General features: G+C 36.5%; 1 protein-coding gene across 1 annotated transcript in view; it reads right to left on the bottom strand.

Annotated features, from left to right (window-relative positions):
* Positions 1–43: 43 nt before the first annotated feature.
* LOC130843487 (transmembrane protein 131-like) overlaps positions 44–26960 on the bottom strand; it is a gene marked incomplete at both ends in the record, with an annotated part of 54867 nt that continues 27950 nt past the window's right edge. The window contains 7 exons of the mRNA XM_057719764.1: positions 44–184; positions 356–417; positions 1365–1421; positions 1520–1670; positions 3921–4001; positions 8320–8442; positions 11295–11411. Of these exons, the coding sequence (XP_057575747.1) occupies positions 44–184; positions 356–417; positions 1365–1421; positions 1520–1670; positions 3921–4001; positions 8320–8442; positions 11295–11411 (732 nt within the window). The remainder of the gene's footprint in view (positions 185–355; positions 418–1364; positions 1422–1519; positions 1671–3920; positions 4002–8319; positions 8443–11294; positions 11412–26960) is intronic.

Raw genomic sequence — 26960 nt, 5'->3', positions numbered from 1 at the left:
AACTCATCTGAATCTGTTCTTCTCTCTTTTTACTTAACCATACCTTAAGTCTAACAGCCTGTTTTTCTCTGCACATGGCACACAGATCCTGGGATTTATCAGGACGTACAGGCCTAAACAGGAACCTCATTAGCTTTGGTTCACACTTAGCTTTGGTTCCACATGCCCTTCTCATTCTTAAAATCTGGTGAGAAGAGAGACAGAATAGGTTTCTTGTACCACACTTTGAACCAAAGTGTCACCAGGTCACACAAAACAGAATTCCTTCAGAGCCAGAGTTTAATTATGTTAAACTTTGTCAACAGTTTAAAAACAAAGAATATATAAATTAGGAAAAAAATAAGTAAAAACTTACTGTTATTGGTACATCTTTTGTTCCTGAATTTAATAAATGAAGATTTAAAACTTTCGGTAGATCTGTTAAAATTGAGGAAAAGAAATATTTCTTAAAATGGTATGCTTTATAGCCAGTTAGAATCTTTCTCTTATTAGATATCGGATTGAATATATTTTAGAATGCTAAGTGGAATGACAATCGCATTAATAAAAAGAATGTGACAATCACATTCCTAGACAGGAAGTGCCTTACTCTTAAGGATAGTGAGTACTACAAGATCTGCCCCCTCTTAAACAATCAGACCAAAGAACAAAACAAAACAAAAATTTTCAGTGAAACTGACACTATCACTAATCTTTTAGTTTTCCAGCAAAGCATAATGAAGCAATTCAATAAAGTACAATATAAAATTATTATATTAAAACCAAATCTAATTTTCATAAATGGGTCTTCAATCCTAAAAAGCAAATCTTAATTCCATATGGCCCACAGGAATCCCATATTACATGTACTCTTACTTTTCTCTTAGTAAATACTTTTTTTTGGTTATTTTCAACTTTACAATTTGAATTCTTTCTCTGACCAGTGGGGACCAATTTCTAACATTACGTTATTACAATGCAATTGAATAATCCGAATCTAAATAAAAATCTAGAAGTAAATCTTTTTACTTCCTTTATTTTACTATTAAAAGAAATATACTATTCAGCATAACTAAATAGGTGAGAAACTGGATTAAGAAACTAAGAAACTACTTTCTGCCTCAATCTTCCATTTAGAAGAATTAGGTTATCTATGACATTGCTTTTCCATCTGGTAATCAATGGTATCCCTCAGAGGAATGAGGTAGAAATCTCTAAGGGCTCTGAGTTACCAAAAGTACGTTTCTGCAAGATCATGTAACCCACTGAGAAATACCTTTCAAAGCTGAATTAATTACAACAGAGTTAAAGTAGAGCCATTCAGCACTGAATACAGGGATTTTTTAAAAAGACCTATAAAGACACTGTCTCTTTTTTTTTTTTACCTTGTGTTCGCAGTGTACCAAAATCTAACATTTCAGTTGAGGAATAAATTCCAGGAGCTTGGAAAAAAGAAAAGTAAACAATTATATTTCACTTCGCCAGAGTAAGATGTACTGAAAACAAAACAAACTTGCAGCTCCTTTAGTCGTCCACTCACCTGTCGTAACTTCCACCTCTACCGGAAGAATGATGAACTCTGTGCTGTCTGAAGCATTAGTCTTTATTCTTATGAAAGCTGTGTGATTATCTGCTTCTCTAGACGAAAAACTGGCTCTCATCACTCCCTTGGTTTCATAAGGAGGAATTTCCTGACAAGTTAACAGACCATATGTTAATATAGCAAAACCATCATAGTTTATTGAAAAGATGACATCACCTGAAGGATGCATTATTATTTTATATACTTACTAAGAAAAAAACATATTGCCAATTAAACAAATATATTCATTCCACTGATTATAACACACAGTCTAATTTTGGAGGATGTTAAGTGATACAAACACATGTATTTTAAAACTGATGAAGTATGGTATATAAAACTGAGCAAAATGAAAAACAAAATTATATGAAAACAAATTGTCAGCTGCAAAATCATCATTAAAAGGTAGAGCTAATCTGTAAAAATCAATGAGTCTTTGATGTCTTGGTGGTGCTTGGGTATATAATTCAGTCCTGAAATTCTCTAAACAACAGAAACATCACCATTGGAGGGAAATTGCTTTTCCAGAAATTTACAGGATTCTCTTTAAATGATAACCAAGAGAGAGCTTAGACTCTGCTCTCCTCTCATTTAAAACCTAACAAAACAAAACTTCCCAAGCAAATCCACAGTTCACCAATTGCATTCAGTAAGGCTCTTAGCATGTAAGGTGGCATAACTTCTTAGGCTTGTAAGAAGAAAACACTTACATATACACTAGAAGGAAGACTCATTGGGAAAAAAAAAATTTTTTTAAGGTATAATTCTTTTCCTGGTTTTTGAATAACTGGTTCCCTTGGGACCACCAGAGTTTTTCTGCACAAACTTTTTGGCCTATTTTAGGAAATTTCTGTGGTTTAGAATTTACTGGTCTTCACTTGTCTTTTGGGGCCACTAGAGAGGGACCTCTACTTTCCCATCTCTAGGAGCTGGGGTTTTCTCATGTACACTGAAATGGGGTAGGGATGAGGTCAAGGCCAATTGACTTTTTCCGACTCAGACTTGTAGGAATAAGAATCACTATATCTTTTTCTCGTAGCAGCTCGGAGTATTAAAACAATTTGCCATGTCTGCTATCATTCATTACAGTTTTAAACCAATTAGAAATCTGAATTTTTTTATGTTTGTTTATTAGAATCCAGTTCTATCCCACAGTAAATTTTTAGTTCTTCTATCTAGAATTATAATACAAAGTTAATTGCTTACAGTTAATTCTATGAAGCACTGTTTTATACACTATTTTCTCCAAAGGCTTTTCAAACAACATCATAATTTCAAGGTAAATCATTTTTCTGAAAGTATATAAAAAGACCATCCATTACATATTTCTGCCTGCTACACTGTTTCTACATCTTAGAAGTTAACCTAGTCACGGACAAATTGGTTTCTAAATGTTCAAGCCAACATCCTAAAAATGTCCCTGCCACATCCCTTCCCTGGCTGAAACTGGTCAGATGACAGAATCAAGAGGCTATGTGTGTTTGAGCAATTAACAAAGAAACCTGGATCTTCAGAACTTATTCACAGTGGTCAGGTCCATGTGTTTTCAATTACAAATGAGCAGCAATTTTAGTGACTTCGGTACAAGAACTGCATTTTCTATGACTTTTCCTTCTTTGATTAAAGCCAGGTAGGCAACATTAAAAAAATAAAAACAACCTTCCCACGGCAGGAACCTTTGTAAATAAGGCAGCTGCTACATATTCATTAATCTGGTTAATACTTGCTAGTATTCTCCAAGAAAAAGTGGTTCTCTAACCACGGACACAGACTACTGTCAAATATTGAACAGCATGAAACATGGCTATAGCCCACCTAAGAATTTAAAGTTTCTAAGTCATCACGAGGGCCTGTGTTCCCTCTGCAAACGGCATCTCCTCCACCAACTAATGTTCAATTCTCTACCTTCACAAATGTAACGGGGGCCTTCCCATGGGTACTTATTTTTTTTCTTCAATATTAGTGTACAGCATATTATAAATGATTAGATTCAGAGACAACTTTACCAATTCTGAGGAAGAATAGTTAAAACCTCTTCCCTTCTACACAGTGAGTTAAAGCTTACACCAATTTTGTTCACTGCTCTTTCCAAAAATTAACATTCTTAGTCTTCTCTCTTAGTCTCTCCAATTTTCAAGTAAATTTGATATAAATTTATTTTTTAAAATTAATTTTTATTGGAGTGTAGTTGCTTTACAACGTTGTGTTAGTTTGATATCAATTTAATATTAAGAAAATAATTATGGAAAAGTCACTCATGTTTCTTCAGGCGATAAGGAGTTAAGTATTTTCTGGTGTATTTAAGAGAATAACTGGTCTCATGTGCCCTCACATGAGAAAAGAACACGTCAGCACTCACCCACAGTTTCCTGGTGCCTCCCTGCTGACCCGTCGGAAGCTCGAGGTGAAGATCTCCTCCACTAGAGTACATTTCTACAACCTATGACAAAAGAGCACATGATGGTTAAGTCAAAATCATGTTCTCGATGCAAGTAATTTGCTGTTATGTAGAAATGCTTGACACCCTAACTGCTTATCAGAAAAAGTTTAAAGATGTTTACAGATATAAATGTAGGGTAAGTGTGGTGTCACATCACCAGAGGCAGTGCCACATGGGTAAGCAAAGATAGTATATTAAAACAAGGTAACTTTGAAATACTGAACTCAGAAACAGTGTGTCTGTTTCAGAGCTGTCTTAGCAAATCCAGTCATAGGACATTTATTTTTATTTTTTCCTAAGGAAACAGTTTATGGAAATCATCAACTTTCAGAAATACAAATTTGTATTTCTTATAGTAACACAAGTACTTCTTTATTCACACATTTATAACAAGATCTAGCAGCGGATCCAATGACTACTGTAATTGTGACATAGTGAAGAGCGTATTCTTAAGTATATGCAACAATTATCATTGCAGTATGAAAATATCTGATGTCTCTGGTAGCAAAATCACAGGTACTATTAATATTTCTGTGGCTTGTACCTACATCCATGAATTTTTTTTTTTTTTAATATTTATTTCTTTGGCCCCACCAGGTCTTAGTTGCAGCATGCGGGATCTTAGTTGCGCTATGCAGGATCTAGTTCCCTGACCAGGATCGAACCTGGGCCCCCTGTACTGGAAGCACAGTCTTAACCACTGGATCATCAGGGAAGTCCCTACCCATGATTTTTTAAAACAGTTTTATGAGGTGTAATTCACGTACAATAAACTATACATTTTAAAAGTGCACAACTTGATGAACTCTGACATATACACAGGCATGAAGCTACCACTAAAATTATGATCTTAAATAAACCGTTTACCTCCCAAAGTTTCCTCACGCCCTTTGCAATCCACCTGTTGCCCTCTGCCCTGTCCCATCCCCAGGGAAGCGCTGCGTTGCTGCTGGCCACTCTAGATTGGTTTGCATTCTCTACAGTTTCATATCTATGGGGTCGTGCAGTATGTGCCCTGGTGTCTGGCTGCTTTTACTCAGGGTAGCTGTCTTGAGACCCGTCACGCTGTTTGATGCACTAAGAGTCTGCTTCTTTTCAACTGTATGGATCTGCCACAATTTTTGATCCATTCACTTGTTGATGGGCATTCGGTGTTTCCAGTTTTGGGTCATTACAGATAAAGCCGTTTATCTGCTATACAAGTCTTTGTGTGGACATCTGCTTTCCTTTCTCTTGGGTTAATACCAAGGAATAGAAGGGTCATATGGCAGGAGACCTCTTTAAAGGCAGGTAACCCTATCTCTTAAAAATAAAGGATATATTTAATTAAATGCAATATTTGGGGTGAAGTATGAGAATGGGTGGAAAATCTTTACTTGTTTTATCACAAAAGTCCTCCAGGAGTACACAAAAAAGGACAAAGCAGGAGAAACAGCAATACTTTAGTATATGCCTAAAGGTTTTTGTTTTCAGTTTTTGGTGTGTGTTGTCATTACACTAAAGCATTCATCAAAGACTAAAGAGCTGGGATTTTCTCTGAGTACTATCCCTTGCCTTCCAATTTACTAGTGCTCACCTACAGTACTGACCGTGTTAAAGGTAATAGCACCTTAACTGATGGGGTGATGGTAGAACTTTTTCTGAGAAACCAGAAAACGTCACATATGATTTCATTTAATCTTCCAAGGTATTAAGAAGACAAGCCAGCAATGTTTGGAAACAGAAGATGAAAAGGTAGGCTACTGATAACAGGGAAGGGAATAAGGAAATGAGGACAGATAAAGGCTAAACTATAAAATCAAAGGAAAGATTACATTGAAACTAGAACACACTCCTGATTTTTAGTCCAGCACTAGTTAAACTAATTTAATAAAGTTTAGAGAAAAAAAGGAAGCCAATACTATATACAACATATAATTTATGTAAAAACATTCTCATGAAGAATGTTAATTTCTGTGTGCCCACATACCTGCATACAAACGCACAGAAAAAGGCCTGACGTGACACACTGAGATCACACAAGGGGTATCAATGCGGAAGGGTTTGGGGCTAGAGCTGTGCTAATACAACAGTCACCAGCTACATGTGGTTATTTAAATTTAACTTAATTGAAATCAAACTGAATGTTCTGTTCCTCAGCCATCCTAGCCACAAGTTCAAGTGCTCAACAGCCACATGTGGCTGGTGGCTACTGTACTGGACAGAGCAGACACAGAACTTTTCCATCAGTGCAGAGTTCTGCTGGACAGCGCTGGACCGGGAGGTAGAAAGTTCAAGGGGACTTACGCCTCACACGTTTGAATTGTTAACATCTTTTTTTCAGTGAGAACAAACTCATGTTTGCGTTGTATAATGAACAGATCAGATGTAATGTCTTGCTTTACAATACTTTCTTAAATTTAAGGACAAGACTCATGACTATCAGGTTAAGAATGCCTTCCAGTTACAAAAAGCAATTAAGTCACAGGAATGTGATAGGCACGACAGTGACTATAGTTACTCTATCTGGTATACCTGACACTGATATAATGTTATATATCAGTTATACCTCAATTATAAAAGTGTCCATCAAGTAGGGACTTAGATTTTCCCCAATAAAAAAAAGAAAAAAAGAAAAAAAAAGCCTTCCAGATAAACAATCTATTGCTTCTAAGAGGGCAACTTTGGCTTTCCATTTGCTCTCTTGTGTGCTGATGAAAAGTCCATTGTGGTAAATCTTGAATTGAAATGTTATATGACTGGAAAAAGACTAGATGAACAAAAGAAAAAAACTGACACTGAATTCAGAGATAAATGTTCTAGATGATAGCTTGATAACTACAAAGGCTGAGGAGCAAAGGCACAGACAGTAATCCTACTTAAGTAATTGTAGATTAGCCAACACCTGCTGAGTCTGTAACCTCCATCCTTCCAAGCAGGAAAGCAAGACCCTCCGTCTGTGGTGTGGCAACCACAGAGAGAGGGCACCCTGTGGCACTGCTGCTACAGCAGTGTGTGGCAACTCATGCAGCAGGGTCCGAGAGGATGAGAGAACAGTTTTTATTTCTTGGACTGAAAACAGTCAAGAAGAAAAAGTAGCAAGAATTTATGAGGTTTCTGTATATATTTGTAATAAAGGTTAGCCAGAACAGGGAAAATACATCATTACCCAAAATAGCAAAAGGATATACATGACAGTCTGATGGAGAGGAAATACTTTTCACTTGTAAAAGCAGTAGACAAGAGCATTTTCCTCTTTCATGATGAAGATATACAGCTACATATAATCAATATTTGGGTGGAGCAAATTAGTTTATTAGTAGCTATCCTCACCCAATGTCAGCCAAGTTTGTGGGTGAAACCTTTCTTGCTAGCTTAGTGTAAATTCCTAAGCATTTCACAACTTCAACTCTGAATATCTTGTCTTGTTCTTCCTTGTCTTCCCCTTCACTGTTTATGAGCCTTTCTACCAGAGGGTTCTAGGATGACAAAAACCATTTTGGTTGCCAAAGCTCTGCGGCTTACCACAATACACGGTATTTCCCCTCCACCTGCCATTTTCAAGCTACTGCTAAGTTCTGCAGTATTGGTCCTAAAGAACTCTACGGGTTCCATGTGTGGACATTATGTACTATTCTGGAAAGCATCCACATCTCCTTCCAACATAGACAACACAAGAAGCTGTGTTGGAAACTACAGTGGCAGCAAATGTCACACAGTTGGAAGTCACCTAGGGATGTGGCGTGGGGACTGCAGGAAACAGCCGAAGGAGCAGCACACCAGCCACTCCCACCGTCTTAGAGACAAGGAATGAGTGAGGGGGGATTTCAAACGTAAAAACAGTTACTACTAAAAGACTGGGTAAGACAAAGAGTTGCATTTCTTAACATAAAAAAAAATAAGTTGGCTTTTAATCAATGGTTCTATATTACTCTTTCCTTGGATTCTGATTTTCAGGCTGCCATCACCAAAAACTTATTGTTACTAGAAATAAATATGAACAGTGGTTCTAAAATTTTATACTGGGCCAGAAGGAGCTTAAGGCAAGAAAAGTAGTGGTCTTGTGTAGACGAAAACTCTTCTTAAATTAAACGTAGAGCTGCTTAAAACTAACACCAGAGAAACCAGTCATTTTAAAAATGGTTCAAAAAATTCAGTAACTAGACTGATATTACCCAAAATTCAGACTACAAGCTGCATTAAGAGAATCTCTCTCTTCAGTACTATATACAACCCCATTATTTTAAATAGTCTTGAAAACTATAAAAAACTGAGATTTCATGCTAAGCATTAATTTCCACTAAAGTTAAATACATTCAAAATCACCACCAAAACTCACCTGTAAAGGCTCACTGTGAGGATTATGTATATTTATTATAGGTGAGAAACTGCTATTCACAGGGACTCTGGCCCCAAGGAATGGCCTCAATCGGTATGGATTTGGAACTCCAACACCAAATACCTGTTTCCAAGGAGAAAAAAATGCAACTTGAGTTGCCTTTACAGTTTTTTTTTTTTAAATTTTATTTACTTATTTATTATTTTTTGGGGGGTACACCAAGTTCAATCAGCTGTTTTTATACACATATCCCCGTATTCCCTCCCTTCCTTGACTCCCCCGCCTCGAGTCCCCCCCACCCTCCCTGCCCCAGTCCTCCAAGGCATCTTCCATCCTCGAGTTGGACTCCCTTTGTTATACAACAACTTCCCACTGACTATCTATCCTACAGTTGGTAGTATACATATGTCTGTGCTACTCTCTTGCCTCGCCTCAGCTTCCCCTTCACCCCCTGCCCTCTCCCAAACCTCGAGTTCTCCAGCCTTTGCAGTTTTATAACATTTTTATAGTTATAACTGATTGACCTAAGGAAAACTGGTGAGTTTAACTTACAGAAAAATTTTAACAACTCCCTTTAAAAAGAACTCTATACTCATTTGGCTACCCTATTTGATTTGAGATATACATATGTCAAGAATATACACATATATATTCTTTTTATTATTTTTTTTTTTGGGGGGTACACCAGGTTCAATCAACTGTTTTTATACACATATCCCCATATTCCCTCCCTTCCTTGACGCCCCCCTACATATATATTCTTATATATTTATATATAAATGTACATATATATGCACTTGGAATGATTTCTATAGCATATTAGAAATTAAAATGATAGCAGTCCTTCATGAGGTCATGGGACGGACAAAAGAAGAAAACAGGTAATTAAAAGACTTCCCTGTTCCAACCATCAGAAGATGTATGTAAGGCCCAGACAATCTCTTAAATGCCAAGCCTAGTCCCAGGTCATTCCTATGAGGGAATGTGGGTTGACTAAGCGGGGTGAGCCAGTCATTCAAACGACAAATATTTATTAAGTGCCTATGATGTGCTAGGCACAACCACGTGCACTGTTGAACAATTCAACGGTGAATGAGACAGATAATGTGCCTGCTCTTATGAAACTTACATCCTGGTATTAGGGACAGCCTAGATAACAATACAAAGGTTTAAAGACATGGATAATGTGATATAGAGTAACTGGCTGGAGTGAGGATGGGAATATTCTTTAAGAGAGGGTAGTCAGGGGAGATGACGTGAGCTGACTTCACCTGAAAGATGAGAACAAGTCAACAGGCGGAAGTGTGCGGGCAAAGGGCAGGAGGTGGCAAAAAGTGTGACTTGTTTGAAGACAAAGAATAAGATGAGAACCATGGTTGAATGGGATGAGGTGGGAGAGCTACTTGATATATGGGAGTGAGATCCACAGAGCCTTGTTGGCGTTGGTCAGAATCCTTCATTTTGCTCCAAGAGCAAAGGGTAAACATAAGGATTTACGTGAGGAGCTGACCGGATCTGATTTATGTTCAGAGAAGATCACTCTGGCTACAGAGTGAACAATGGACAGTAAGAGGGGCTGTGGAGGAGAGAAGGGCAGTCAGGAGGCTCCTGTGTCATCATTCAGGGAGCGGTGGGGACAGCCTGGGAAGAGAGCAGTGGCGGTGAGGAGGAGAGAGGGAGACAGACTCGAGGTACATTTAAGAGGAAAACGTGGTTTAAGACTAGACGTGGAGAAGACTAGACGTGTTCTCACCTTGAGAACAACCTGGCCATGACCCTCAGGTCGCCCCGAGCTACAACCACCTAGGTCAGTTGGGGTCACCTCTTTAGGACACAGGTCTTCATATTCTCATGGCAGTCTTTTCATTTACTCAACAAGCATACGCCAAGTGCTCTGTACAGCATGTCAAAGCATCTACACTGGCTTCAAAACTATATACTGCCTACCAAATAACCATTAAAGGCTTATTCACCATAAATAAGCATAAGATATGACTCTTGACTAAAATGGAATGTTTACTCTGACACGAATTTCCAAAATACATGAAGTGTCCTGGGTAGTGGAGAAGAAATGTTCAAAAACAAGAGCATAAAAACTGTAAAGTAAGACATTAGCTAAGTGAGGATTTAAACAATTGAGTCCCATGGGCAGCAGAGCTCAGTGGTTAAGAGGATGGTCTTTGTAGTTACAAAGACATGGGTTTGAATCTCTGCTCAACAACTTGCTAGCAGCATAATTATTTAACCTTTCTAAACTTCACCTTCCTCACCTAAGAAAATGAGACCAGCATCTGTAACGCAGGCAGAAGTGCACGTAAAGTGTGTACATAGTGCCGAGTAATTTTTCTCAGTAATCCTGACATATAAAATTCTTGATTCACAAAATATTAACTTTCTTTAATAACCCAAACAATGATTGTGCATAAAAGAGTTTATCAAAAAATTTCAACAATATAATTACCAAAGAAAAGCAGGCACATATGTTTCAATCCTGAAACTATTATCACTTTGTAAGTGTGCAAAAAGTAAAAATTAAAAAAAAAAAAATCTAGAATCACTGTGAAAATATTTTTAACTGTTCTTTTGCCAACCAATCTTATATTAACAGGTTAGCTGCAGCTTTTAAGGTCATTTGTTCACAGTCTGATTTGAATAGGGATATTCACAAACATAGCGGTAAGTATAAAAATGCTCAATATTAAGTAACAATCTAAATGGGAAAGGAACTTGAAAAAGAATAGATACATGTATATGTATAACTGAATCATTTTGTTGTACACCTGAAACTATCACAACATTGTTAATCAACTATACTCCAATATAAAATAAAAAGTTTAAAAAAATGCTCTAAATCTAAACTCTTACATTTTCTCTTATCCCCTGAGTTTTTGAAAAGAGTTCCCAAAAGGCTGTCATATGACAGGTCAAAGATGATAACTGTATTTTATAAATAAAATTTTCATTCCAATTCTTACCTGGTAAGTGAATACCCCATGATTAGATGTATTAATAAATAAAGTATTTTCTACATTTCCTACTACTCTTGCAAGAAAAACTACATCAAATGATGTATTTCCTCCTGGAAGAATTTTCTGAAAAAGAAAAGCAATAAATAAAGTTAAATTAGTAACCAAAAAATCAGATCATGGTGACCACAATTAGATAGCTAAAGTTCTCCAAAACATCTTAAAATCACTTGCATAAACTAGCTTTTTCCTCCTAAAGGTTTAAGTTTTAAATTAGCCAAACTATTTTGCAATGAAGAAAAAAAAAGATGTCTTCATATTGAATGTCACATATCCTTGTCAATCATGATTCTAAAACCCTGTACAATATATATACTATTGATACTATGTATAAAATAGGTAATTAATGAGAACCTACTGTATAGCACAGGGAACCCTACTTCATGCTCTGTGGTGACATAAATGGGAATATATGTATACGTATAGCTGATTCACTTTGCTGTGCAGAAGAAACTAACACAACTTGGTAAAGCAATTATACTCCAATAAAAATTAATTAAAAAAAAAAACCCTCTACAACAGATGGTTCCCTTGGTTTCTGTTCATTCAACAATAACTAGGCTGGAATGAAGTGCCTAATTACAGGCTCTTCCAACATCAGATGATCAAGGATGAGCTAAGCTGAAGCTGAGCTGAAGCCGAGCTTCTGATATAGATGTTCTACTCTACTACTAAGCAGCCACTTGTACTATTCTAATGAATAAATAAGCCCAGTCTCAACCCCTTGACCTCTGTCACCCATTCACTCAAGGCACAAAATGTGCCAGCAACTTATATTAAAAAAGAAGGCAGAGGTGATGGTATATGCAGGAACCCCCTCCTGTTAACTTGTGCAGACTGAGAATGTGGTTAACAAATTAAAATTTTATTACAACAAAACAACAGGGCTGCTTCATGAAGTCTGAGAGACTGCAAATGCAGTTCTGTCTGCAATGAGGCTTTAAAATGCATTTTAATAGGTAAAGTCATTAACTTCTCTCATTCCGCCTCTGTGGCTAGAGCTCCCGATATTATAGCTTAAAATATATGGCACTGTGACGCCTGTCTTCACCTTTGGATGTAGAAAGCTGCGAATTTCTCCTGCATTATCACAACCAAAAAGAATAATCTGCAAAATCGTAACTTTTCTTGAACGCATCACAGAGTTTGCATATCAACTAGCCCCAAATTTAAGGAGAGACAAGCACTTTCGAGAAGAGATGAAACTTGAGTACCGGCTCACCCATGACAGAGAATGGGAAGAAGATGAGGGTGTTATACAAGACAGTAAAATGAATTCAGCTAAAATTTTTACGCACTGCTAAATGCCGAGTGTGGGCTACAGAACACTGGTGCATAGAACCCCTGGAAGCTGTAGATGCTAGATGGAGGTCACACTTGAGCCAAAAATCAGTAACAGGATACTGGTAAGCACCTAAGTAGTTTGAATTAAACGACACACTTCTAAATAATCCAGTGGTCAAATAAGTAGTCACAAAAGAAATTATAAAATGTTCTGAATCAGCTGGAAATGAAAACACAACATCAAAATTTGTTGGCTGAGCTAAAGCAATACTCGAAGGGAAAACTACATTACTACACATTTATCTTGAAAAGAAATGTCTCAAATCAATAATCTATGTTTCCACCTTGAGAAACTAAAAAAAGAGTAAATTAAACTCAAAATAAGCAAAAGGGAAAATAAACAAGAGCTGAAAACAATGAAATAGAAAAGGGAAAAATAGTGAAAAATGAGTAAAACCAAAAGCTAATGCTCCAAAAAGGTCTATAAAACTGATAAAAGAATGACCAAAAGTAGTAAGAGGAAGATAAAAATATAAGAAACTGAAATGTGGACATTATATAACCTTTATACATACAAAGGATGGTAAAGGAATATTACAAACAACTCTATGCCATAAATTTAATAACTAGAAGAAATGGACACATTCTTTGAAAAACAATCTGCTGGGGGTAGGGGGAAGGGAGGTCCAAGAGGGAGGGGATATATGTATACACATAGCTGATTCACTTCATTGTACAGCAGAAACTAACACAACACTGTAAAGCAATTATACGCCAATAAAAAAAAAGACAAACAATCTGCTAAAGTTCATCTGAAACAAAATTGCCAGAACAGTCTCACATCCATTAAAGAAATTTAATTTATAGTTAAAAACCTTCCCACGAAGAAAAGCCCAAGCCCAGACGGTTTCACTGGTAGAATGGTTGAATTCTATACCATTAATAATACCTATCTACATAAACTTTCAGCATACAGAAAAGAACATTCCCCACTTCATTTCATGAGTCCAATATTACCCTTATACCAAGACCAGACAAAGATTTGACAAGAAAAGAAAATTACAAGCCAACATCCCTCATGAATGCAGACATGCAATCATTTACAAAGTATTGGCAAACTGAATCCAGCCAACATATAAAACAGATAACACATCATGATCAAGTGGTTTTTATCATGACAATGAAATTCTAGTTCAACATTCAAAAATCAAACCAATGTAATTGATATTATCAACTTACTAAAAGAAGAAAAAACATATGGTCATTTCAAAAGGTGCACAAAATAATTTGACAAAATTCACTATCCATTCATGATTAAAAATCTCAGTAAACTAGGTCAATAGACGAGAACTTCCTCAACCTGATAAAGAGCATCTACAAAAGACCTAGAGATACCAGATTTAATGGTGAATGATTGAATGCTGCTCCCCACCCACTCCCAGTCTGGAACAAGGCAAGGATGTCCTCTCTCATGAAGGCTATTCAACATTGTAACAGAATCACTTTCCAGTACAAACAGAAAAATAAATAGAAAGCATATACATTAGAAAGGAAGAAAGATCTGTTTTTACTCAGACAACATGCTGCCTATACAAAAAAATCCCAAAAATAATCTTCAAAAATGCTCACAGAGCTAATAAAGAGTCTAATGAAGTTACAGGAATCAAGATCAACGTATAATCAATTGTATTTCCCTATCTTAGCAACAAACACTGGAATTCTAATTTTTTAAAAAGTATTATTCACAATAACATGCACACACAAAAACATAAATCTAATAACGTGCAAGTTCTGTGAGCGGAAAATGACAAAACACTGCTTAAAGTAACAGAAGACTTAAATATATGGAGAGATATACTGTGTTCATGGATTGGAAGATAATATTGTTCAGATGTTAATTCTCCCCAAATTGATTTATATATCCAATGTAGTGCAATAAAAATTTCAGTCTAAGGAGAAACTAAATGCAATGTGAAATGAGATCCTAGAACAGAAAAAGTATACTGATAGAAAACTGACAAAATTCATATGTTTTTTAGTTAACAGTACTGTATCAATGTTAATTTCCTTATTTTGATAATTATACTATGATTATACAAGAAGTTAGCATTAGGAGACGCTGGGTGAGGAATATAAGGAGATTATCTATAATTAGTTTTCTATATGTTTAACATTAATTAAAAAAAGTAAAAAAATCTTAGCAAGGGTTTTTAAAAAAATTGAGAAGCTGATTATAAGATTCAGATGGCAAGAAAAGGGGATAAGAAGAGCAAAACAATTTTGAAAAAGGAAAACAAAACTGAAAGGCTCAAACTACTTGATTCTAGGAATTACTAAAAAGCTACTATAAAATCAAGACAGTGTGGTATTAGTGAAAGGGCTGACATATTGGATATCTATTAGATACATATCAGAACACACGGGAAGTCCAAAAAAACAGACCCACATGTACAATGTCAATCCACTTCGACAAAATGCAGCGGTGTTTCAATGAGAAAGGATAGTCTTTTTAACCAATGGTACAGTAATGACTGTATATCCATATGCAAAACAAAACAACTCTTGATCCATATCTTATGCCACAAACTCAAAATAGATCACAGACCTAAATGAAAAATCTGAAACTCTGAAACTTCTGAGATAAAAATTGGAGAAAAATCTTTGTGACTTCGGTTTAGGCAAACAGTTCTTAGCTACAAGTCCAAAAGCATAACCCATAAAAGAGAAATTTGGTAAGTTGGACTTCATGGAAATTAAAAACTTCTGTTCTTTGAAAGATTTTATAAGGAGGATGAAAGGATGTGCTACAGACCAGAAGAAAAGATCTGCAAATCACATGTGATACAGAACCTTGTTTTATTCCTTGGAATTATTTAGTGAAGTTTTAAAGGAAATAAGTTGATCTGCAGCATTACATGGAGTAGTTATGTGCTGCTTCGAGAATGCCAGATGTGGCTGTCTTCAGTCCATCACATGGACACACATTAGTACGAAGATTTCTTTGAAAAGAGAATTCAGTATTTGTAGGAAGCAGTCATAATTCTACATAATCCGAGACTATAATCTAAAACTTGTGTCCAGTGTCTTACTTTTCTCATTATACAAATCTAATTAAGAAAATTTTATAAATTAAAAATTAATAATTGGGTGATGTTTCAGTATTGACTGTCAGGGAAATTTACCCAGCCAGAGAAAAAACTGGTTTCCTTTAAAATTTTTATGGGAACTTAATTTTATTTAAAAAGTTATATTTAAATGATATCTTTTAAAACCCATTTAAATTCCAAAATGGAAGGGAAATTATCATGGAAGCCTCAAATGCTTAATTCTTTTTTTTAAAAATTTGTTTCTAACAGTTTATTTATTGCTTTCTATTTGATTTCTTAAGAACTTTTATTGATATATAATTGACATACAATAGAGTGCATATAAAGTGTACAATTTGATATTTTTTTTCTTATTAGTAATGTATATATGGCAATCCCAATCTATCAATTCATGCCATCCCAACCCCCCCCAACTCCCCACTTTCCCCCCTTGGTGTCCATGTGTTTGTTCTCTAAATCTGTGTGTCTATTTCTGCCTTGCAAACCAGTTGATCTGTACCATTTTTCTAGATTCTGCATATATGCATTAATATACGATATTTGTTCAAATGCTTAATTCTTAGTATATAACCTTCTGCTACAACCAATACTGGACATCCAGTCTTAGGGTAAGTAGCTGACACATAGGAGACCTGAGTTTCCAGTTCTGCCTCTAAAAAATTGTGATTTTGGCAAGTCATTTAACCTTAGTAGTTCTAAACTTCTCCTAATTTCAAAATAAGCCAGTTTTACTAGATGACCTCTAAGATTCTAATTATTATTCAAGAAACTGTAAACAAGACCGATCTCACTGCTTCACTCCTGTAGAAGATGAAGCTTTTCCTTCGTGATGTCATTTATACCCTGGGGGAGAAAAAGAGCCTGGATATGGGAGTACAGGTTCTCTTTGATAGTTTCCAGTATCCAATCAACTCTTCATACTTGAAGACTTTTAAGAAGATGCTGAGACACGTAGAACAAATACTCCCCCCCTTTTATTAAAAAAATTTTTTTTAATATATTTATTATTTTTTGGGGGGTACACCAAGTTCAATCAGCTGTTTTTATACACATATCCCCGTATTCCCTCCCTCCCTTGACTCGCCCCTCCTCCCTCGAGTCCCTCCCACCCTCCCCGCCCCAGTCCTCTAAGGCATCTTCCATCCTCGAGTTGGACTCCCTTTGTTATACAACAACTTCCCACTGACTATCTATTTTACAGTTGGTAGTATATATATGTCTGTGCTACTCTCTCGCTTCGTCTCAGCTTCCCCTTCACCCCCCGCCCCCTCCCATACCTCGAGTTCTCCAGTCCATTCTCTGTATCTGCGTCCTTGTTCTTGTCACTGAGTTCATCAGTACCATTTTTAGATTCCGTATATGTGAGTTAGCATACAATATTTGTCCTTCTCTTTCTGACTTACTTCACTCTGTATGACAGACTCTAGGTCTACCACCTCATTACATATAGCTCCATCTCATCCCTTTTTATAGCTGAGTAATATTCCATTGTATATATATGCCACATCTTCTCTATCCATTCATTTGTTGATGGGCATTTAGGTTGCTTCCATGTCCTGGCTATTGTAAATTGTGTTGCAATAAACATTATGGTACATGTTTCTTTTGGGATTATGGTTTTCTTTGGGTATATGCCCAGGAGTGGGATTACTGGATCATATGGTAGTTCTATTTGTAGTTTTTTAAGGAACCTCCAAATTGTTTTCCATAGTGGCTGTACCAACTTACAGTCCCACCAACAGTGCAGGAGAGTTCCCTTTTCTCCACACCCTCTCCAACATTGGTTGTTTCCAGATTTTGTGATGATGGCCATTCTGACCAGCTGAGGTGATACCTCATTGTGGCTTTGACTTGCATTTCTCTGATGATTAGTGATGTTGAGCATCTTTTCATGTGTTTGTTGGCCATCTGTATGTCTTCTTTGGAGAAATGTCTATTTAGGTCTTCCGCCCATTTGTGGATTGGGTTATTTGCTTTTTTGGTATTAAGCTGCATGAGCTGCTTGTATATTTTGGAGGTTAATCCTTTGTCCGTTGTTTCGTAGGCAACTATTTTTTCCCATTCTGAGGGTTGCCTTCTAGTCTTGTTTATGGTTTCTTTTGCTGTGCAAAAGCTTTTAAGTTTCATGAGGTCCCATTTGTTTATTCTTGATTTTATTTCCCTGATTCTAGGAGGTGGGTCCAAAAGGATCTTGCTTTGATGGATGTCATAGAGTGTTCTGCCTATGTTTTCCTCTAGGAGTTTGATAGTGTCTGGCCTTACATGTAGGTCTTTAATCCATTTGGAGTTTATTTTTGTGTATGGTGTTAGGAAGTGTTCTAATTTCATTCTTTTACATGTTGCTGTCCAATTTCCCCAGCACCACTTATTGAAGAGGCTGTCTTTCTTCCATTGTATATTCTTGCCTCCTTTGTCAAAGATAAGGTGCCCATATGTGTTTGGGCTTACCTCTGAGTTCTCTATTCTGTTCCATTGATCTTCCTTTCTATTTTTGTGCCAGTACCATACTGTCTTGATCACTATGGCCTTGTAGTATAGTTTGAAGTCAGGAAGCCTGATTCCACCAACTCCATTTTTCCTTCTCAAGAGTGCTTTGGCTATTCGGGGTCTTTTGCGTTTCCATACAAATCGTAAGATTTCTTGCTCTAGTTCTGTGAATAATGCCATTGGTAATTTGATCGGGATTGCATTGAATCTGTAAATTGCTTTGGGTAGTACAGTCATTTTCACAATGTTGATTCTTCCAATCCAGGAACATGGTATATCCCTCCATCTGTTTGTGTTGTCTTTGATTTCTTTCATCAGTGTCTTAAAGTTTTCTGCATACAGATCTTTTGCCTCCTTAGGCAGGTTTATTCCTAGGTATTTTAATCTTTTTGTTGCAATGGTGAATGGGAGAGTTTCCTTAATTTCTCTTTCTGCTCTTCCGTTGTTAGTGTATAGGAATGCAAGAGATTTCTGTGCATTAATTTTGTATCCTGCTACTTCACTAAACTCATCAATTAGTGCTAGCACTTTTCTGGTAGAGTCTTTAGGGTTTTCTATGTATAATATCATGTCATCTGCAAAGAGTGACAATTATACTTCTTCTTTTCCAATTTGGATTCCTTTTGTTTCTTTTTCTTCTCTGATTGCTGTGGCTAAAGCTTCCAAAACTATGTTGAATAATAATGGTGAGAGTGGACACCCTTGTCTTGTTCCTGTTCTGAGAAGGAATTCTTCCAGTTTTTCCCCATTGAGAACGATGTTGGCTTTTGGTTTTTCATATGTGGCTTTTATTATGTTGAGGTAATTTCCTTCTATGCCCATTTTCTGGAGAGCTTTTATCATAAATGGATGTTGAACTTTGTCAAAAGCTTTTTCTGCATCTATTGAGATGATCCCCTTTTTTTTTAAAATGAAAATTTACTTCCAAATGACACTTAAAGATGTAACAAAACGGTGATGAAACAGAACAATAAACTCAGGCTCAGGAATGTAATCTTCCCATAAGAATTTATCAGATTTGCTCCAATTCATCCTTTTGTTCCCTTTCCTACAAATTTTCTAAGTAAAATAAATTTCGTTTGATTAAAAAAAAGAAAACAGTAGGAAAAAGTAAGGAAGACGACACAAGGAGTGCTAACTTTAGTTCTAAATTACATATAGCAAAGTCTCACATCTTTGTACCATAGATCTGTCCCTAGTCTTTTGCTCCCCTGGTGATCTCACCCAGGTCCAAGGATTCACATCTTTACCGGTGACTCCTAAACTTCTATCTCGAGTCTAGTTCTTTCCCTCATGTACCAAACTTAAAATACCAATTGCCTACTTGGCACCTCCACCCGGACATCTAGGAGACATGTCAAATCTAACATGTCCAAAACTGAACTACTGACCATGCTTCCGAAACTGCTCTACCCTCAGCCTTTTCCATCTCAGCTGATGGCAACCCTGTCCTCCTAGCTGCACAGGACAAAAACTCTGGAGTCAATCTTGACTCTTCTCTTCCTCTCAATCCCACATCAGGAAATCCTGTTGGTATCTCCAAAATATATCCCAAATCTAACAGATTTCTTCACTTCTTCACTCTGCTCAGAGTAATCTTCTTGCCCTGAAGTCCTGCAACAGCCAATGTAGCTGGTGTCCCTGATTCTCCTCTTACCCTTCTTCAGTCTGTTTCTGAAACACAAGTGATCCTTATAAAACATAAGCTATCGTTCATTCCTCTGCTCAAAATCCTGTGATGGTTTCCTATTTCAATCAGGATGAGAGCCCAAATCCTCATCACAGCTTATAAGACCCTTCACAGTCTGGTCTCTCCCACACACCTTTACTTCTCTCACCCTTGCTTACTCTGGTCTAGCTACATTGTCCTCTCTGCACACCAGTCACGCTTTCACACTGGAGACTTTACTGCCTAAACTCTCTGTCTGTAATGTTCTTCTTCCATATATTCCACTTCCCTCCATGCAATCTTCTCTCTTACCTCCATGCAATCTTCTCTCTTACCTCTGTCAAGCCTGTTCAAATGTCACCTTCTGAATGAAGCCTTCCCTGACCGTCCTATTTAAAACTGGAGGAATGATGTAAGCATCATGGTGGTGTAAGACATTCCTCCTTTTTGTCCCCCTTTTAAAACAATGGGTTAGATATCCATCCACAAACGGGAGTGCCTCTGTGGGACTTGTGGAATCCAGCACCATATGCCTGAGGATCTGGGAGCTGTCCTGCCCACCTATGCATCTGGAAACAAGCAGACAGACTTCTGTACAGGCTGCAGAACCAACAAACCTGCCCCAATCTCTCTCACTGTAGCTGGGAAAAAACCTGGAGAGTACTGACCTAGGCAGATACCAATGGACAAGAGATAATTTGCAGAAGTCTACCTTTCCCAAGGAGATATTCCAGCATGCCACTGGAAGGGGGGAAAAAAAAGAGTCTGGTTGCAGCGGAGACAGTAAGAGCAATTTTCCCAGGGCCAACTCCCCCACCCATGCTAAGGCAACACTGCGTGGCACAGTGACCTCTCCTGGGGTGGGGGAGTGGGGTGGTGGTGGTGGAGGGAGAGCGTGAGTGAGTCCCAACTCCAGCTGTGCAGGATGTAGCTCGGAAACCTGTTTCTCTCCAGCAGAACCCAGAGTACTGAGGTTGGAATTTCGTAACTGGGCAACGGAGGAGATCAGGAAAGAGGCAGATAAATATCAAAGGGCATTAAAGGTAGACAGTTCCTCTGACTGTGCTCAGGACTTTAGCAGGAAGTTCACCCAGGAGTCTCTGGAGTACCTTGCTGGAGGATCTCCCCATTAGATCTGCAGGACCCCCCAATGCCCCAAGTGCTAAACCCACACCTCCTCTGACTCTGTAAATGGCTCCTCGTGTGCACTCCCAAGTGCAGTGGTGAGCAAGAGCAAACCCGGTATATGGAGTGCTATCAGAAAAACATACCAGGACATGTGGGCAAGGGAGAAAGCACAAACTTGAGCTATAACACCACCACCTTCTGAAAAACCTTAGATATATAACAGCACCAATGAACAGTACACCCCATTTGAAGGCAACTAGTAAAGAGTTAAGGAAGTGACTGCTGCTTCAAATGTGAAAGCAGTGACACAAAATTATAAGGAGCATGAAAAATCAAAGCAACATGTCATCACCAAAAGAATAGTAATTCTCCAAAAACTGAGCTCAAAGTTATAGAATTTTGTGGTCTAGGTGATAAAAGATTCAAAATAGCTGTTTTGAAGAGACAACAAGCTACAAGAAAACTCAGAAAGATAATTCAACAAAATCCCAAAAAACAAAACATAGCAAAACATGATCAAAATGAGATATTTACCAAAGAGAAAGAAATCACAAAAAAGAACCAAAAAGAAATTCTGGAGCTAAAGATTTCAATAAATGAAATGAAAAATGCAACAGAGAGCATCTGCAGTAGGTTAGAGAAAATGGAAAACAGACTTAAGTGAGCTAGAGGGCAGGAATTGTGAAATAATCCAGTTAGAGCTAAGCAAAGAAAAAAAGAATGAAAAAGAGTGAAGAAAGCCAATGTAATCTATGGAAAGCCATCAAAAAATATTAGAATAATTTGAGTTCCAGAAAGAGAAGAGAGGGAGAAGGGAGCAGAAAATTTATTTAAAGAAATAATAGCTGAGAACTTCCTGAGCCTGGGGAGAGACTTGGACATCCAAATTCACAAAGCTAACAGATCATCCTATTATCTCAGTGCAAAAAAGCCCTCTCCAAGACATATTATAATGAACACGTCAAAAATTAAAGATAAAGAGAGAATCCTAAAAGCAGTCAGGGAAAAAAAGATTGTAACCTACAAAGAAAACACATTAGGCAATCAGCAATTTCTCAGCAGAAACCCTACAGGCAAGGAGACAGTGGAATGATGAATTCATGTTGTTGAAAAAGACTGCCAGCCAAGAAAACTCTACTCAGCAAAGTTATACTTCACATGTGAAGGAAAAATACTTTCCCAGACAAACAAAAACTGAGGGATCTCATCACCCCAAGACCTGCCTTGCAAGAAATGCTGAGAGGAGTTCTTCAAGCTGAAATCAGGAGGTGCTAATCAGCAACATGGAAACATATGAAAGAATACAACATGCGAGTAAAGGTAAATGTAGAATCAGATACAGAAAACTTAATTCTGTAATAGGATGGTGTGTTAACCACTTTACAGTATAAAGTTTAAGGAGAAGATTATTAAAAATAATTATAGTGACTATAATTTGTTGGTGAATATACAATATAAAAAGAGATAAATAATGACACCAAAACAGCAAAAGGGTAAAACTTTTGCATGACATCAAAATTAAGTTGCTATCAAGTCCGTTTCATCTTTAAGAAATTTTGTGTAAGCCTCATGGTACCAAAAAGGAAAAACCTAGAGTAGATTTGAAGGTAAAAAAAGGGGGGGAAAACAGTATAATACCATGGAAAATCACTGATTTACAAAGGTAGGCAGAAACAGAGGGGAAAAGAAACAATGGAAATATAAAACAAACAGAAAGCCATTAATGAGATGGCATTGGTAAGTCCTTACATATCATTAATTACTCTAAACATAAATGGATTGAATTCACCAATTAAAGGCACAGAGAGGCTGGATGGATTAAAAAAACAACACTCAGCTATATGCTGCCTACAAGACTCACTTCAGATTTAAGGAAACAGGCTCAAAGTGAAGGGATGGAAAAAAATATTCAATGCAAGTGGAAATCAAAAGAAAATGGGGTTAGCTATACTTACATCAGAAAAAATAGACTTCAAGTAAAAAATGGTAACAAGAGACAAAAAAGGTCATTATATAATGATAAAGGGGTCAATTCATCAAGAAGATGTAATAAGTGTAAATATATATGCACCTAACATTGGAGAACCTAAATATATTAATAAATATCAACAGGTTTGAAGGGAGAAATAGACAGGAATAGAATAATAGTAGGGGACTTTGATATCCCATTCTCAGCAATGGCTAGATCATCCAGACAGAAAATCAACAAGGAAACATTGGACTTGAACCATACATTAGACCAAATGGACCTAACATACATTTATAGGTCATTCCATCCTATAGCAGCAAATACATATTCTTCTCAAGTGCACATGGAACATTCTCTAGGACAGACTGTAAGATAGTACACAAAATAAGTCTCAGTAAATTTTAGAAGTTTGAAATCCTATCAAGTATTTTTTTCAGACCACAATGATATTAAACCAGAAAACAACAAGAGGAAAGCTGGAAAATCTACAATTATGTGGAAATTAAACAACATTCTCTTGAACAACCAATGGGTCAAGGAAGAAATCAAAAGAGAAGTCAAAAAATAATACTGAACAAATGAAAATGGACACAAAACATACCAAAACGGAATGATGCAAAAGCAATTCTGAAAAGGATAAACTTAGTTTATAGTAATAGCATATATTAAGAAATCAGATCTCAAATAAAGATTCTAACTTTACACCTCAAGGAACTAAAAAAAGAACAAACTAAGCCCAAAGTTTGCAGAAGGACATAAATAACGAAGATCAAAATGGAAATGAAATGTAATAGAGGCCAGGAAAACAATAGAAAAAAAATAAACAAAACTAAGAGCTGGTTTTTCAAAAAGATAAACAAAATTGACAGAGCAAGAGCCAGCCTAACCAAGAGAAAAGAAGACCCAAATAAATAAAATCAGAAATGAAAGAGGAGACAGCACAATTGATACTGAAGAAATACATAGGACCATAAGATACCAGCATGAGCAATTCTATGCCAACAAGCTGGATAACCTAGTAGAAATGGATTAATTCCTAGAAACACACAACCTACCAGCACTGAATCAGGAAGAAACAGAAAATCTCAATAGATCAATAATGAGTAAGGAGATTGAATCAGTAATCAAAAACTTCCCCAAACAAAAAACTTCAGGACCAGATGGCTTCACTGGTGAATTCTATCAAAGAGAATTAATGCCAATCTTTCTCAAACTCTTCCAAAAAGTAAAAGAAGGGAATACTTCCAAACTCATTTTATGAGGCCAGCATTATCTTGATACCAAAGCCAGACAAGGACACTACAGGAAAACTGTAAACAATATCCCTGATGAATATAGATGCAAAAATTCTCAAAAAAATTAGCAAAGTGAATTTAGCAACACAATAAAAAAAAAATTTGACAAAACACAACATCTTTTCATGATAAAAACCCTCAACTGATTGGATATGGAAAGGACACACCTCGACATAATAAAGACCATATACAAACACACAAAGCTAATATCACACTCAATGATGAAAATTTGAAAGCTTTCCTTTAAAATATGAAACAAGACAAGGGTGCCCACTCTCACCACTCTTATTCAACATAGTACTGGAAGGTCTAAGTTAAAGCAATTAAGGCAACACAAAGAAATAAAAGGCATCAGAAGTGGAAAGGAAGAGGTAAAGTTGTCATTATCTGCAGGTGATATGATCTTATAGATAGAAAAACCTGAAGACTAAACCAAAAAACTGTTGGAATTAATCAAATAATTCTGTAAAGTTATAGGATATAAAACCAACACACAGAAACCAGTTGTGCTGCTATACACTAACAATGAAACATCTGAAAAAGAAAAAAAAAACTATTCACAACAGCATCAAAAACAATAAAATACTTAGTCATAAATTTATCTAAGGAGGTGAAAGATCTGTATAATGAAAACTGTAAGACCTTGATAAAAGAAATTGAAAAACACAAACAAATGGGAAGATATCCTTTATTCATGGCTCAGAAGAGTTATATTTTTTAAATGTTCATACTAAGCAAACCCACCTACAGATTCGATGCAATCTTTGTCAAAATCCCAATGGCATTTTTAACAGAGATAAACCTAAAATTTGTATAGAAACATAAAACTATCATAAGAACAACAACACTGGAGGCAGCATACTTCCTGCTTTCAAATAATACTATAAAGCTACAGAAATTAAAACAGTATGGTTCTAGCATAAAAATAAGACCATTGGAACAAATAGAGAGTCCAGAAATAAACCCCTATGGTTATCTAATATTTGACATGGGGGCCAAGAACACTCAATATGGAAAGGTCATCTCTTCAATAAATGGTATTAGGAAAACTGCATAACCATGTACAGAAAAATGAAATTGGACCCCCTACTTTATAGCATTCTCCAAAATAATTCAAAATGGATTAAAGACTTAAAACACTTAACCTCATACTGTAAGACTCCTAGAAGAAAACATAGGGATAAAACTCCTAGAAGAACATAGGGAAAAAACTCCTTGACATTGGTCTGTACAATGACTTTTTGAGTATGACATCAAAAGCAGAAGGAACAAAAGCAAAAAATCAGTAAGTGGGAATACATCAAACTAAAAAGCTTCTGCACAGCAAAAGAAATGATCAACAAAATGAAAAGGCAACCTATGGAATGGGAGAAAATACTTGAAAATCATATACTGGATAAGGGGTTAATATCCAAAATATATAAAGAACTCATAAAACTCAATAACAACAACAAAACCAATCTGATTTAAAAATGGGCAGAGAAACTAAATTGCCATTTTTGCAAAGAAGACATCTAACTGGCCAACAGGCACATGAAAGGATGCTCAACATCACTAATCACCAGGGAAATGCAAATCAAAACCACAATGAGATACCACCTTACACCTGTTAGAATGGCTGTCATTAAGAGAAAAATCTTGGTGAGGATGTGGAGATAAGGGAGTCCTTACACACTGTTGATGGGAATGTAAAGTGTTTCAGCCACTGTGGAAAACAGTACAGAGGTTCCTCAAAAAATTAAGGAAAGAACCACCATATAATCCAATAATCCCACTTATGTATATATCCAAAGGAAATGAAAACAGGATATCAAAGAGATACACGCACTCCCACATTTACTGCAACATTATTCACAATAGTTAAGATATGGAAACAACTTAAGTGTCTGGCAACATGTGAATGGATAAAGTAGTTGTGGTGTATATACATATACAATAGAATATTATTCAGCCATGAGAAAAAAGGAAATACTGCCATGTGTGATATGGAGAGCCTTGAGGGCATTATGCTAAGTGAGAAAGACAGTGAAAAACAACCACTTATATGTGGAATCTAAAAAGGCAGAACTTATAAAAGCAGAGAGTAGAATGGTGGTTACCTGAGTCTGGGTGGTGGGGGAATTGGAGAGATGTTGTTTAAGGGTACAAATATGCAGCTAGCAGATAAATAAGTTCTGGAGATGTAATGCATAGCATAGTGATTACAGACAACAATACCATATTATAAACTTCAAGATTCCTAAGAGATCAGATCTTAACTGTTCCTATCACAAAGAAGAAATGATAATTATGTGACATGATAGAGGTGTTAGCTAAACCTATGGCGGTAATCATACTGCAATATACAAATGTATCAAATCAACACGATGTACACTTTAAACTCACAATGCCATGTGTCAATATCACAACAAAAAAAAGGAAAAATAATTGGACCACACCTCCCATCATACTCCTAATCCCCTTATCCTACCCCTTCTTTTCTCAGCTATATCATCTAACATTTTATAAATAAATTTTATAAAATTTATTTATTACTCTTGCCTCCCCTCTGCTGCTGATGTCACCCAAATCCCCCAGAGGTAAGTATCATAATTGAAGAATCTCTGTTTGATAATGAACACTGATAAATCCAAAGTCCCTGGCATCTACTAGGTACTCAATAAATATTTGTTAAAA

Source organism: Hippopotamus amphibius, unplaced genomic scaffold (assembly GCF_030028045.1).
Source record: "Hippopotamus amphibius kiboko isolate mHipAmp2 unplaced genomic scaffold, mHipAmp2.hap2 scaffold_344, whole genome shotgun sequence".
Taxonomy (NCBI): domain Eukaryota; kingdom Metazoa; phylum Chordata; class Mammalia; order Artiodactyla; family Hippopotamidae; genus Hippopotamus; species Hippopotamus amphibius.
This window is presented reverse-complemented; position numbering and strand designations above follow the sequence as displayed.